This window comes from Hordeum vulgare, chromosome 2H, assembly GCF_904849725.1.
Source record: "Hordeum vulgare subsp. vulgare chromosome 2H, MorexV3_pseudomolecules_assembly, whole genome shotgun sequence".
Taxonomy (NCBI): domain Eukaryota; kingdom Viridiplantae; phylum Streptophyta; class Magnoliopsida; order Poales; family Poaceae; genus Hordeum; species Hordeum vulgare.
This window is the reverse complement of record NC_058519.1, coordinates 571248305-571263941: the sequence shown is the minus strand read 5'-3', so window position 1 is coordinate 571263941 and position 15637 is coordinate 571248305. Positions and strand designations below refer to the sequence as shown.

The window sequence follows — 15637 nt, the reverse complement described above, 5'->3', positions numbered from 1 at the left end:
AGTAACCTACTCCCTCCGTACCTAAATATAAGTCTTTTAAGATATTTCACTAGATGTTTACATACAAAGCAAAATGAACGAATCTATATTTTAAAATACGTCTATATACATCCGTATATAGTTCATTAGTTGAACCTCTAGAAAGACTTATATTTATGAACGGAGGGAGTAGTATACCACGAGATTCTCCGTAACATGCAATCAGTTCCAGGTTATATTAACACATCTCTCTCTTATTAGTCTATCTCACTCTGTCAGACTTGTTGCGGTCATGACCCAGGCAACGCGGCAATGGAGACTTGGTGGCCGCAATGCGGGCTTCATCTCGCGCTGCTTCTAACTGGGGTAATCCTCTATCGCGCTATCTCGTCATGGCGTTATGGTCACCGACCCCTCCCGCTCCCGCCGGGGCCGCGGGCGCTGCCGTTCCTCGGCAACATCTTCTACACGAGAGACATGACCCACCGGGGCCTGGCAAGGCTGTCCGCGCGCTACGGCGGCCTCCTTCACCTCCGCGTTGGCCACCTGAGCACCGTGGTCGTGTCGACGCCGGAGATAGCCCGTCTGGTGCTCCAGGTGAACGACCGCGCCTTCGCCAACCGCCCGGCCAGCGGGCCGATTGCCTACCTCACCTACGGCCGCGCGGACATGGTGTTCGCGCAGTACGGACCCTTCTGGCGCGAGATGCGGAAGCTGTGCGTCCACAGGCTCTTTAGCCACCGTCGGGCCGCGTCATGGGCCGCCGTCCACGACGAGGTCGACAACCTGATCCGCGACGTTGCCAGGTACACTGGCTCGGTGGTCAATCTCGGCGAGCTCGTGTTCAACATGTCGATGAACATCACGCTCCGGGCAGCGCTTGGGATGCGGAACGAGGGTGCCGACGCCGCCGAGTTCGTGGCCATAGTGCAGGAATTCGCCCAGCTTTTCGCGGTGTCCAACTCCACCCTCGCGGACTATGTGCCGTGGGTGGCGCGGCTGGATTTGCAGGGGATCGACAGGAGGATGGTGGCGGCACGGGCTGCGCTGGACCGGTTCATCGACCGTGCCATCGACGAGCACCTCGCGCACCCGAAGCCTGTCGATGCCACGGACGCCGACATGGTGGACGGCATGCTGGCCTTCCTCGTGGAGAATCCCAGGTCCGGGGACACGATGAGTACCGACTCCAGCGCTGATGGCTCGACCCTTCGTCTCACCAGGGATAACATCAAGGCCACCATTATGGTAAAGTACAACGGTGGCTAAAATATAGCGTGCGCCACTCCAAAAAATAAATAATTAATTATATTACAACGGTGCTACTAATTCTAATTGATCGTACGCGCAGGATGTGATGATCGGTGGGACAGGACCAGTAGCGATGATAATTGAGTGGTTAATGTCGGAGCTGCTGAGGAACCCGGAGGAAATGAAGCGGGTGCAAAACGAGCTGGCCGTGGTGGTTGGGCTGCACCGCCAGGTCGCGGCGGACGACCTGGGCGAGCTCCCTTACTTGAGGTGCGCGGTGAAGGAGACCCTCCGCGTGCACCCGCCCGGCCCGCTCCTCCAGCACGAGGCCGCCGAGGACTGCATCGTCGCCGGCTGCCGCATCCCCAAGAATACCCGCGTCCTCATCAACGTGTGGGCGATCGGGCGTGACTCCGAGGCCTGGAAGGACGCCGGGGCGTTCAGGCCGTCACGGTTCGACGCGGGCGAGGACGAGGCAGAGACGGACTACCGTGGCGCCCACTTCCAGCTCCTGCCGTTCGGGTCGGGGCGGAGGTCGTGCCCCGCCATGCAGCTGGGAATGCACGCGGTGGAAATGGCACTGGCGCGGCTGCTGCATGGCTTCGACTGGAACCTGCCCAACGGGATGGCACCGGAGGACCTTGACATGGAAGAGGCATACGGCGCCACCGCTCCACGGGGCGTGCGGTTGTGCGCAGTGCCGGTGCCCCGTCTTAGCTGCCCAGGGGTCTAAGAAGAGGTGCACGAGTCCGGGTACGCTCGGATTGCCGGATCAGCGCAAGTAACACGGTACATTGAATAAAAACTGTTGAATAAAGGTTTTCTATTTTTGTGTCCTGATTGATTAGTTGTGTTCAGTTTAATTCAAGGAGTTCAAAATTCCCTATATTTGTCCTCCCCCACTCATCACATCCTTACAAAGCCTTGCCGTCGGATCGACGTAGTTGAGCTACTCACCCGTGTATGGCATGTGAGCCTGACTGTTATAGTCTATAACACATGGGACGTCGATTGGTCGTATGTAAAGGCCTCGACGTGGACTAACCGTATAATGGTATTATACGTGGGCGTTTCGCTTCCCTGTGCACCGTTGTCGTGGGCGTGCACGTGTCGATGAAAAATATCCAAAAACGCCCCATCATATAAGAGGAGGGAACCATCACCGTTCGAATCGCCCCCACCATTTCCCTCAAATCGCATGTGTAGCCGCTGCAAAACCCTCACCCCCACCGCACCGCACACACTCCTCACCCGCACCGCACTTCCCTCCGTCTGTCCGTTCGTTTCTTTAGCAATGAAGGACCGGAGCAAAACTCTCACCCCCACCGCAGTGCCCGAGGAGAATGTCATCTGGACCACGCCAGATGCTGTGGGAATTGCGTGCGTCCACAATGGTGCCGAAGATGCTCAAACCGCCGCTGGAGCTGGAGTTGCAGCTGCAGCTGGTGCCCGGATCTGGTGGGGAAGGAGATGGAGGGATCCGACCCGGGGTCAAGCGACGCAGGCCGGCGACGAGCAGGTGGTGGAGGACGTATTTCTTCTCATTTAATAATATAGTGTGTGTTAGTTAGATTACGATTCCTACGTTATAATTGGTTAGCTTAGTTGGTTTGAGGGGGTTTTGTATTAGATTTGTGCTTGTCACCCCAATTGGTATCCCCTTAGCAGTTAGAAATGTTTGGAATTGGAATGTTAGAATTGATTTCATTGATTCACATGGCAATATTTGTCACTCTCATTTTCAGTTGATCATAAATCTGAGCATTGGTCTTATGTAGATTTGGTTATTATTGAAAAGAAATGCATTAATTTATATGTACATATCTTCAGTTTAGAGGAGGCATTGGAGCTTTGCTTCATTATACAAAATCAAAATGTTTTACGTATATTTAAATTTTTATTTTTCGTAAGTTTCCTCTAATTATAAAGTTTTCCACCATATGTAGTTGGGCCCCTATATTGATTTATTAGCTATGTTGTGAAATCTGTACACATGCCTATGCAAAGTGCAAATAGGTTACTATTATGGATAATATGATCAATGTGACTATTTTATTAATTTACATGTTGGTTTCCTATAATTAACAGTTACTTTCATATTGCGGGAGGATGATCCTGTGGGCAACAAGTGGAATCTGGCCATGACTGGGTTCAAGGACCTGTATGATCCTGATTTTGTTGATGACGACGTCTACGAGGTAAAGCCTACTTGAAATTTTGTTTGGTTTACTTTATGATCAATGTGACTTTTGGGTATATTTGCTTTTAGGGTCGCTTTTTTACTATATGGATGGAACTCATTTTTGTGTGCAGTATACCTCTGAAGAAAGTCGAGAAGATCAAGGCCACGGGAAAGGTTGCGTACTACAAGAGGAAGAAGTATTGCTGCCCCTATTGTACTACCAAGCAAAAGCCCAAGGATAAGACCTTTGAGCACCTTCTGTCTCATGCACGGGATGCATCGAGGAGTGGGGAGGATGCCAAGATCACGGCGCAGCACGCTGCCCTACTAAAAGCTTTTACTCCCATTTAGTAGCCCTCCGTGATCATCGAATGTTTTACTTTCGCGGTTGTGAACTGTTGGCAGATTGTATATTTTGGCAATGTAGTATGTGAATTGTAGTATACTTTTGTTAAAGTCCATGTGATTTATATTATCTTGTGAAAAATAGAGTGTTAAAAAGAATTTTAAAGGAGTCTAGCAATTGTATGAAATAAATAAAAAATAATTGTAAAAGAGTAATACAATAGTAGTTGAAAAAGGTTTGTGTAAAAATAAACATTTGAATTCAGAATTGAGTTGGACAAACTATGCACCATTGTTTGTGATAACTAAGTGTGCACCCTCCATTGTCATCTAGTGTGCAAACATAGGGTCCATGCCTATTTGGACAAACTATGCCACGGTTAACCCTAAACACTAGCTCATTCCCCTTAAAAACCATGCACCCTTGTTCGTGATAGCTAAGTTGTGCGAAGGAAGTTTCAGGAAAATATCCGTAGTCGTGGTTTGTTATTTTTCCTAGTAACTTAATAACATAAAATTATGATGTGCACAAGTTTTATATTTTTTAAAAAATTAGTTATGCTCAACCCTAACACCCACCCGCCTCTCAAACCACTCACAAAACCCCTCAAACCCCTCTCAAAATTTGGCATCCCGGCCCAGAGCAACCGGTTTACCTTGCATTGGCAGTCCAGGGATCAAGTCTTCTGGCAACACACAATAACTTGGTACAAAAAGATAACTGCTTTATTGATATCTTGCGGATACAAAGGTTCAACATTATATGATAAACGAGGCCAAGCGGCACACATGGTGCGGCTGCACTTATGTACATTATTTAGTAGACAACCTAGGGGCCTCAATGATAAGGAAAGCAACTACGCGGCAGCAGAACAACGAAGTAGCGGAACTCCACTCCACAAAGACACCGCTGGGACACGATCCTAGATAGCGTCAAACCAATCGACATCAACGCCTTGCACAACTTTTTCGACATCTAGCATGATAAGCTCGGTGAGTAATTTGAATGTACTAGCAAGGTCACAGCAAACAAAGCAAATACGACAAACAATAACAAGGCATTTCACAAGTTAATGCATGAGTATAAACATGATTCTATCATGATGTGCATGTGAATTTGGTCTTGGTACCTCAGACCAGCTTACCATCCCGAGGTTAACTCGTAACCACTACAAACAAGTTACCATCACGATCCTTACCTAATCACCAAGTGCTATCTCAGAATTATTGAGTGTGCTGGTTATTGATTATTGTTGACCCATGATCTGCCTACAACGAACTGTGTCCATAACCGAAGACGTGGCTATCGATAGATTATATACTATGCACATGTTAGTATATTGTACCGCCATCATAGAACTCATGGCCTCGTGCTCCCATTTGGGTCGAGCAACGACATTCCAACAAATCCAATCTATTGCATGACACTCTTCCGGCCACTCCGACAAATTCCCCTTTGGGCTATGCCACGGGTGACCCGATGTCAACTCGAGACATCCGCCGCCTTTGTGACTCCACCGTCGTGGCATAACAAACTTGTCCCAAAAGGGGACATTGTTACCATACAACTATGGACACACATGGTTATGTCTGCCCATCAGGCGAGGGTAGCGCAAGCACACAACCTTCCCTAGTTTGAGGCATTGAAGAGAGGCACGACAATAGACCGCATCAGGGCCTCCCGTCCAGGCATGTGTGGTTGCACTGGTGAGCTCAATTTGGTGGCACCATCACTCGATGAACAGATTGTTCAAGTTAAATTATTATACGGTTTAACTTGAAAAGTAAAATGATTTGAGTGATAATATGAAGTGAGGTGCACGGGTCATGATGACAATGCATCCATATGAATCGCGACAATGTGAATCAAAATAGCCAATGCATCAATTAAATCATGGCATGGATCATGAACTCTAGATGACTATCATACAAATACGACATTAAATGAGTGGATCACATCTATCTATTATGTACTTAAGACAAGAGGCAAACAAGCCATCACGTTTATCCACACAGATTAAATTATGTCAACCATTAACTTTTTAATATAAACGGTTGAGATTTAAAGATATAATGTTATATAGAAATATCATGTACATGCATATATTGTGTTACAGATATGCGAAGTTCATCACGTACAAGCATCTATGATGGGAAAAGTGTCATCACAGTTACGTACATGAGACTCTCAAGATCACCGCTAAAAGACAACCTAACAATGTTACGTACGTGAGATGGACACCTTCAGGTTCACGATGCCACCATCAGGTGCGTTTTCTCACTTGAAAATATACTATAAATAATGGGTCGTGATATCTGTCGCACGTGTGGCAGGTGGGAGGTACCTGCTACATGCCCTGTACGACATCGATCCAGGTCTGCCCGCACGCGCATGTACGTGCGTCTCAAATCTCAGCCCACATGTCCGGTGGCTGGGACGATTGCCCGCACGACCAGGCTTGCCATCGTGCTACCTCCACGTCCGGGCTTCCCTCCCACCGATCCACATGCGAGAAATCCCCCACATTCGTCGTACTCCCCCACCATCTCCCACCTCCCGATCCAGACGGCCATCTCCCACCTCCTGATCTAAAATCTCCTTACCTCCTGCATCTTGATTGCCATGGCAACAATGTTAGAACAGATCTAGCGATTGCTGGACCAAGAACACGCCAAAAGAATCCACAAAAGGTATACAACCCGTGTGGGATCTGGTCAATATACTCTCTCCTCCCATGAAATTGACCTTGTAAACGGCCATGATGCATCCGCATTGGCCATGGCAACCATTGTATAGGAGCCCTAGAGGAGCAACAGACAGTTGCCGAAAAATAGATGCACATCAGAATAATTGCCCATCATGTGCCATAGATTGGCATATCGAGTTGGAATTTTTGAGATTATAATCAGAGTGTAGTGCCAGCTAGTTGGACCAAATACACCAAGGATCATATGGTGAGTGAGAAGACATATGTGAGTATGGGAAGAGCAGGGCATAGCAGAGTAACTCCTCAGAGGATATGGAAGGAAAAATAGTTGCCATCCAACTTTGCTGGTAGTTGCCGCCTTGCTACATAGTTAGTTGCCATAGTTGCGTACACGAAGAGCAGGGCATAGCAGAGTAACTCCTCAGAGGAGATGGAAGGAAAAATAGTTGCCACCCAACTTTGTTGTTAGTTGCCGCCTAGATATAGAGTTAGATGCCGCCAATTTCCATGGTAGTTGCCATGCAGATTGAACAAGAACTATGCAGATGCATGCATTGACAAAAAATAGATGGGCGACTACAAATGTTGTACTTGCCATGCCATGCTAGGGGTGTATTCGGCTAATGCATACTCATTCATGTCGTGATTGATCGCTGTGCAGGTATTGAAAAACAGGGAGGGGACCAAAAATCGAGACGGGACTAATACTTAGTTTTTAGGGCAGACACAAGCACCCCCAATGGATGCACTAGAGTACAATGAACTAATTTCATGAGGTCCGCTGCTACCACTGCTGCAACAATACACAAGCATATGCAGGGATGTGTGAAAAATAAAAACAAGTTCTATTTGGATTGTTTGTTTGAATGAAAGAATGGCAATCCGTCTTACGTTTTTCATTGACATGTTTGCAGGTTATGATGGTACGTCTACACCACCAGGAGAGCCATGGCAAACTACACCACAGGAAACTATCCGCGTTGCAGATACACAGCAGCAATTTCAGTTGACACAAATGGCAAACCAAGGTATTGGAGAACCCATGGTATTGTCTCGCAGAGTTACCATTTAAGGGTTTGTACGGTTGCGAGTGAGGTTGTTATGCATTTGCCATGTCTGCTCAACTATACTTGCCATTGCATGTTCAGTTGTACTAGCCATCATAAGTCAACTGCACCTTTCATGACTGGCCAACTGTAGTTTGTCATACCGGGCATGTGCAGTTGCCAAGACATATGAAACTACACATGCCATACAGGGTGTACCAGAAATGCCATGCATTCTGGGCTATTTTTGCCATGTTTTAAAAGTGGCAACTACATGTGTTGGTATCTGTAAAAACATATTTGATTACATGGTTTTGCTCCAACTACTGCGAGATTTCACATATATGTGAAGGATCTGATGGGATTATAGTCCTAGGGTAGGGTCATAGGCCTGCCCTACAGGTCCTACCCAAGGACTACCCTTCATAAGGGACAAGGCCCTTAGTCAGTTCCGACTGAATTAAGGACTTCCCATCATCCAGTCGGTGACGATTCCTCCATCATCCAGTCGAAGATGAGCATTCGGAGCGTATCAAACTTACCGACTGGATTCCACTCTGTACATCGTAACCCCCTTGGAGGGCAACGGTCATACGTTTTCATGTACCTTTATTAGCATTTAAGGCATACGTTACGTGTAACGTAGACATTTAATCGCCACTACTCCACCCCTGTGGACCGAACCGTTGTGAAGGGCAGCGCACTCTATATAAGTCGCCCTTCCCCACTGGTGCAGGGGTTAGAAATTCACTGTAATCCATATTCCACTCAACATCAAGCTCCCAAGAGCACTGAGACGTAGGGCTTTTACCTCCACCGTAGAGGGGCCTGAACTCATACAACCTCGCCGTAGCTAAGGCTCTGCCCATCCTTTCGTACCCCATACATCTACTGTCAGACTTATACCCACGACAGACAGCCAACTTCATTTGCGAGGTACACCACTCCGAGTGGCTCGCTAATGTTATCATGGTGCCCAAGAAGGATAAGTCTCTCCGAATGTGCATCGATTTCAAGCATCTCAATAAGGTCTGCCCGAAAGACCATTTCCCGCTCCCCCGCATCGATCAAATTATCGATTCGACTACGGGTTGCGTGCGTTTGTCATTCCTTGATGCCTACTCGGGCTATCATCAGATCCGTCTGTATGGCCCCGATGAATTAAAAACAACCTTCATCACCCCATTCGGGTGCTTCTGCTACATCACTATGCCATTTGGTTTGAAGAATGCAGGAGCAACCTTTATGCGCATGATTCAAAAATGCCTCCTTGACCAGATCGGTCGAAATGTGGAGGCGTATATGGATGATATCGTAGTCAAGTCACGCAAAGGTTGCGACCTGCTGACTGACTTGGCAGAAACATTCGCCAACCTTCGTAGGTACGATATCAAGCTCAACCCAGCCAAGTGTTCATTCGGTGTTCCCAGCGGAAAGTTACTCGGTTTCTTCGTTTCCGAATGAGGGATCGATGTCAACCCCGAAAAGATCGGGACCATCGTCCGAATGGAGCGGCCGGTCAGAATACACGATGTTCAAAGGCTCACAGGTTGCCTAGCGGCTTTGAGCAGGTTTATCAGTCGACTCGGCGAGAAGGCACTTCCTCTGTACCGACTCATGAAGAAATCAGACACTTTTGAGTGGACAGACGAAGCCCAAATCGCATTCGACGACCTCAAAGTGCTACTTTCCACCCAGCCGGTTCTTACTGCTCCGCTCAGTAAAGAACCCCTTTTTCTATACATCACGGCTACAAATCAAGTCGTCAGCACTGTTTTCACAGTCGAACGCGAAGAAGAAGGCAAAGCATACAAGGTTAGCGGCCAGTGTATTATGTCTTCGAAGTCCTGACTCCTTCCAAGCAGAGGTATCCCCACTACCAAAAACTTATCTACGGGATTTACATGACTGCGAAGAAGGTGGCTCATTATTTCCAACACCACTCGGTGTCTGTCGTTTCTGATGCTCCGTTGTCGGAAATCCTCCACAATCGGGACGCATCGGGCCGAGTGGCGAAGTGGGCGATGGAGATGTTATACTGCGACATCAAGTTCGAGGCCAAGAAAGCTATAAAGTCTCAAGCTTTGGCTGACTTCATAGCAGAATGGGTAGAACAACAGCAACCGACCCACATCTACTCGGCTCATTGGACAATGTTCTTCGATGGGTCCAAGATGTTGAATGGCTCCGGCGCTGGCGTTGTGATCATATCCCCAAAGGGTGACAAACTCAAGTATGTGTTGCAGATACACTTCGATTCCTCCAACAATGAGGTAGAGTATGAGGCTCTCCTTTCTGGATTGCGCATGACCATCGCACTCGGCGTCCGTCGCCTGATGGTCTACGGCGATTCAGATTTGGTAGTTAATCAAGTGATGAAGGAGTGGGACGTAAGGAACCCCACCATGACCACATACTGCAATGCAGTGAGGAAGCTCGAGAAAAAGTTTGAAGGTCTGGAACTCCACCATGTTCCATGACTGAAAAACCAAGCAGCTGATGAATTGGCCAAACTTGGATCCACTCGGAGACCAGTCCCGAGTGACGTATGCCTCGAGCACCTTCACCTTCCCTCAGTTAAAGAAGATCCTTTCACAGAGGAACCAGTACAACCAAAGAGCTTGACAGATCCGACTGAAGTCGAAGTCCCTGCTGTGGTTGATTTGATCATGGAGATTCTTGCTATCATCACCGATTGGACTGTGTCGTTCATTGCATACATCCCGAGGCAAGAATTACGAGAAGACGAAGTCCAAGGCAGACAGACCGTCTGCAGGTCAAAGTCGTTCACCGTCATTGATGGCCAGTTGTACAAGGAAAGCGTTTCAGGCGTCGTTCAACGATGCATCTCCCCTGAGGAGGGACAGTTAATCCTGGAAGAAATTCACTCGGGAACCTGCGGTCATCACGCCTCCTGAAGGGCAATTGTCGCCAAAGCATTCAGAACTGGCTTCTTCTGGTTGCAGGCGAATGAAATGGCAAAGGATATGGTCGACCGATGCGAAGGTTGTCAGTTCTACTCTAACAAGTCCCACAAGCCAACATCTGCGTTGAAGACAATCCCTCTTGTTTGGCCGTTTGCAGTGTGGGGATTAGATACAGTCGGTCCATTCAGGACAGGCCAAGGGGGATTCACACATCTGTTGGTGGCAGTCGACAAGTTCACAAAGTGGATTGAAGCCAAGCCCATCAAGAAGCTTGACGCCCTTACACCATCAAGTTTGTCAGGGACATCATCTCCAGATTCGGGGTACCGCACGGCATAATCACTGACAATGGCACAAACTTTGACTCGGACAGATTCAATGGTTTCTGTACAGGCCAAGGTATCCGAGTGGATTTTGCATCTATGGCGCATCCCCAAACAAACGGGCAAGCAGAGCGGGCGAATGGACTTATTCTATAAGGTTTGAAGCCTCGACTCCTGCGAGAAGTGGGACATGCTGCCGGCGCATGGGTCACCGAGCTGCCTTCGGTGTTGTGGGGTCTCCGCACAACCCCAAATAGATCTACAGGGCGATCCCCATTCTTCCTCGTTTACGGAGCAGAGGCAGTCCTTCTGAGTGACTTGCTTCACAACGCGCCACGAGTTGAACTCTTCTCCGAAGCCGAAGCAGAGCAAGCAAGGCAAGACGGAGTGGATCTTCTAGAGGAGGAGCGCGAGATGGCACTAACTCGCTCAACCATTTATCAACAAGATCTGCGGCGTTTTCACGCGCGACACGTCAGGAGTCGTATATTCCAAGCACGCGACCTGGTGCTCCGAGTGGATCAGCAGAGACCTCACAAGTTAGCTCCCGCCTGGGAAGGACCCTTCATCATCTCCAAGGTGCTGAACAACGGAGGATATCGACTCTACAACCTCGACAGGGAAACAGACGTGCCGCGAGCATGGAACGGAGATCTCCTGAAGCGTTTCTACACGTGACCGTCGACTGAAGCAATGTAAAGAACAAGTATCGTTGAAGTAATACAAAGCAGATTGAGTTTTTGTAGATTCAAAATTCTTCCGCGTTCGCAGACTCCGGTCTCAAAAAAAAACTTAGCTGCGATCGAGAATCGCCTAAGTATTAACTTTCTCCGAGTGTGCACTAAGCGTCGCACTCGAGGACTTAGCTGCGATCCAGAATCGCCTAAGTACAATCTTTCTCCGAGTGTGCACTAAACGTCGCACTCGGGGACTTAGCTGCGATGTAGAATCGCCTAAGTACAATCTTTCTCCGAGTGTGCACTAAACGTCGCACTCAGGGACTTAGCTACGATCCAGAATCGCCTAAGTACAAACTTTCTCCGAGTGTGCACTAAACGTCGCACTCGGGGACTTAGCTGCGATCAAGAATCGCCTAAGTACAAACTTTCTCCGAGTGTGCACTAAACGTCGCACTCGGGGAATTAGCTACGATCCAGAATCGCCTAAGTACAAACTTTCTCCGAGTGTGCACTAAACGTCGCACTCGGGGACTTAGCTGCGATCAAGAATCGCCTAAGTACGAACTTTCTCCGAGTGTGCACTAAACGTCGCACTCGGGGACTTAGCTGCGGTCAAGAATCGCCTAAGTACAAACTTTCTCCGAGTGTGCACTAAACGTCGCACTCAGGGACTTAGCTGCGATCAAGGATCGCCTAAGTACTAATTTTCTCTGAGTGTGCACTAAACGTCGCACTCGGGGACTTAGCTGCGATCAAGAATCGCCTAAGTACAAACTTTCTCCGAGTGTGCACTAAACGTCGCACTCGGGGACTTAGCTGCGATCAAGGATCGCCTAAGTACTAATTTTCTCCGAGTGTGCACTAAACGTCGCACTCGGGGACTTAGCTGCGATCAAGAATCGCCTAAGTACAAACTTTCTCCATGTGTGCACTAAACGTCGCACTCGGGGACTTAGCCGCGATCAAGAATCACCTAAGTACTAATTTTCTAAATGTCGCACTCGGGGACTTAGCTGCGATCAAGAATCGCCTAAGTACAAACTTTTCCCGAGTGTGCACTAAAACGTCACACTCGGCGACTTAGCTGCGATCCAGAATCGCCTAAGCAACAAATTTCTCCGAGTGTGCTCTAAACGTCGCACTCGGAGACTTGTCTGCAATCAAGAATCGCCTAAGTAAAAAGCTTCCTTCGAGTGTATCTTAGAGATCCACTCGGAGGCTTAGGAGACCCTCATTGAGGCTCATGTAGATGTCAAGACAACTAACAATTACATGAGTAGCAGACCCTCATTGAGGCTCATGTAGATGTCAAGACAACTGACAATTACATGAGTAGCAACTCGCTCCGAGTGCGACCTTACGGTCACGCTTTAAGACTTAGCTGCGATAACGAATCGCCTAAGTAAAGAACTCCCTTCGAGTGTATCCTAGAGATCCACTCGGAGGCTTAGCAGACCCTCATTGAGGCTCATGCAGATGTCAAGACAACTGACAATTACATGCTCCGCATGTTTGCCATTGGCTTCACCAAGAAACGCCAAACAAAAACCACGAGCCAAAATCGTGTCAACAATTCTTTGGCAAAGGAAGAGCAAAATATTCGGTTCCAATTCAAAGTTGGTTTAAAGATAGTCGGTTCGGTATAGATCAAGCTTATCCACACCGAACCACGAATGTGACGGCCAACAGCAGTGGCCAAAGTTTGATACAAGTAACACTCGGCATACCGAGGTAAAGTTTTCTCAAGCGTCGTCAGGACTGGCACTGGGACTGGCAGTCTCCACGAAAGTGTCGAGGTCGATCCCGTCTGCGATGCGAGGGGCGCTCTCAAGGAAGGTCTCCATGAAATCTTCGAATCGAAGCTTTTTGGTGTTGGCGACCTGCAGCGCCTTCAGCTTCTCTTCGCGAGCCTCCTTGCAATGCACTCGGACCAGCGACAACGCCACGTCCGCACCACAGCGAGCAGCGGACTTCTTCCATGCCTGCACTCGGTTTGGGATGTCTTCCAGCCGAGTCATCAACCCTTCCATCTCTTGCCGGGAATCTTCTTCGGGCCACAGCTCCTTGTCGATTCGGCTGACGACCTCTCTCAGTCGACCGATGAAAGGTCCCACTTTGCCCAGGCGAATGTGCGCTCGGAGCATGTCTCGATTGGCGTCGTCGCCGAGTGGAACGTTCGGAATAACCGACCGCTCAACGTCAGCTGCTTCAGCCTCAGCGTCCATACCAAAATCTGCAAAGACAAGACGAGCAGAAAGTAAGCGCAGAATGAAATACACAGTCAAGAAGCACTCAGAAAAACAGAACTTACCACCGAGAAGCGCAATCATCTTCCTTGCCTAGTCACTGACGTACTTCTCCTGTGATATGCACCGCCTGTTCATCACCTTCATCTGTCCCATCAGCTCGGTTCTTTGTTTCCCCATTTTCTCCATTTTTGCCACCAATGCCTTGTTTACCTCACGGGACTCCTCCAAGGTCTTCTCTCGTTCAGCCAGAGCGCCCTTCACACCAGCCAAGTCATGAACAGCTGCCTCTAGTTTCGCAGCAAGTTGAATCTTTTCAGCCTTCTGAGCGTTGTACGCTGATCCCATCTCGCAAGTCTTCTGCAAATCAGCGCGAAGAGAAGATCACACAAATTCAACAAGGAAAACAATAAAAGATCGAAGTTCTTCAGACCCCTGCCGACGCAAGCAGTCGACAGCGGCCTCGGGGACTACACCCAGTGGGTTCACTAAGAGTGACCCCACTGCCATGAAGCTCAAACAGGTCCGCCCTATTGAGCTAAATAACAAAAACAAGCCTATGAGGCTACTACTACCCGACCTGAGTAAAATTACTCTCAGGGACTACTTCCAGTAGGTGCACTCGGAGTGCCCCCACCGGTAACATTCGAACAGATTAGTTTTGATCTGATCAAGTTAAAGAAAATGTATATAAAGACAACTGCCGGTGCAAGCACTCGACAGAAGTCTTGGGGACTACACCCACTGGGTTCACTAAGAGTGAACCCACTGCAAAATAATCATACTGCATCCGAGTATATTGCTTAAACACCCACTGGGTTACAAGAGGAAAGTAAATAATTACTAGCCCACTTACTCAGATATCGTCTCGGAGTTCCAAGCTTCGCTTGTACACAGATGCGATGGAGTCGTACGCACTCTTGGCAGCACCCGCCATCAACTCCGCGTGCACCATGGCCCCCTTGGCAGCTCCCACCTGATCTTTCGGGAGGCGTTGGGCGTCGTACTGGACGGTCGACAGACCTGGCACCCCAAGAGACTCCTTGGGCATCCCAAGTCCTGCTCCAGTCGGTTCAGCAGCGATGAGCGCCGTTTCAGTCGACGGCATCGTCTCGGTTGGCAGCGCGTCCATGGCGGGAGTAGTAGCAGATGGAACAGCCTCAAGGACAGGCACCGCAGCTTGCTCGGACCTCTTCTGGTCGTCCTCCTCCACATGAATCACCTCTGAAGGAAGCCCGACCGAACAACGTGAGACCACAGGAAAAAGGGCAAGATCAAAGACAGAATTTGCGAAACAATAATTTGAGATCTCGGAGTCGTCACGACGTACCTTGCTGGGATGTGGCAACGTTGTCCGTATCCATGGGTTCGTCTTCCTGGCGTGGCGGAGAAGTGGCAGAGGTAGCAGCTCTATCGAGTAAAATCCACTCGACCAATAAACATGAGTTCACTCAAATAGCGAAAGAAGATGGTATAACAAGACACTTACGCTGAGGCAACGGGAACGGCGATCCTCATCCGAGGCAAAGCCTTCCGAGGCTTGGATCCACTCGGTTTAGCCACCTTGGGAGGTTGGCCCGCGGGCTCAACAACAGCGTCCCTAGTCCTCTTTGTGCTCCGAGCACTCGGAGCCACGGGAGTAGCTGGCAAGGCGCTCGGAGCCACGAGAGTAGCTGGCAAGGCACCCGGAACCACAAGAGGAGCTGGCGGGGCACTCGGAGCCACTGGGGGAGCCGACGGAGTCACAGGTTAGTGGCAGCGCTTAGTTCGAGGCTCTGGTGGTGGCGGTGGTGAGCTCAGCGCCTCATCTTCCCCCTCCTCCTCTTTGGACTCCTCCTCCGTCTCCCCACTATCGGAGACGTACTCGGCGCTCTCCACGCTGCCCTCCTGGCTACCTTCCTCTTCCTCAGCCGGATTCCCATTCGAGACGGGAGAAAACCAGTTAGTCCA

At 49.1% G+C, this 15637-nt stretch overlaps 1 protein-coding gene across 1 annotated transcript; it reads left to right on the top strand.

The window, feature by feature from the left end:
• The first annotated feature begins 225 nt into the window (after positions 1 to 225).
• Positions 226 to 2074, top strand: LOC123430591 (cytochrome P450 84A1-like). Its single transcript, XM_045114446.1, has 2 exons — positions 226 to 1227; positions 1331 to 2074. The coding sequence occupies exons 1-2, from the start codon at positions 292 to 294 to the stop codon at positions 1961 to 1963; spliced, it is 1569 nt and encodes a 522-aa protein (XP_044970381.1). The 5' UTR covers positions 226 to 291; the 3' UTR covers positions 1964 to 2074.
• Positions 2075 to 15637: the final 13563 nt, after the last annotated feature.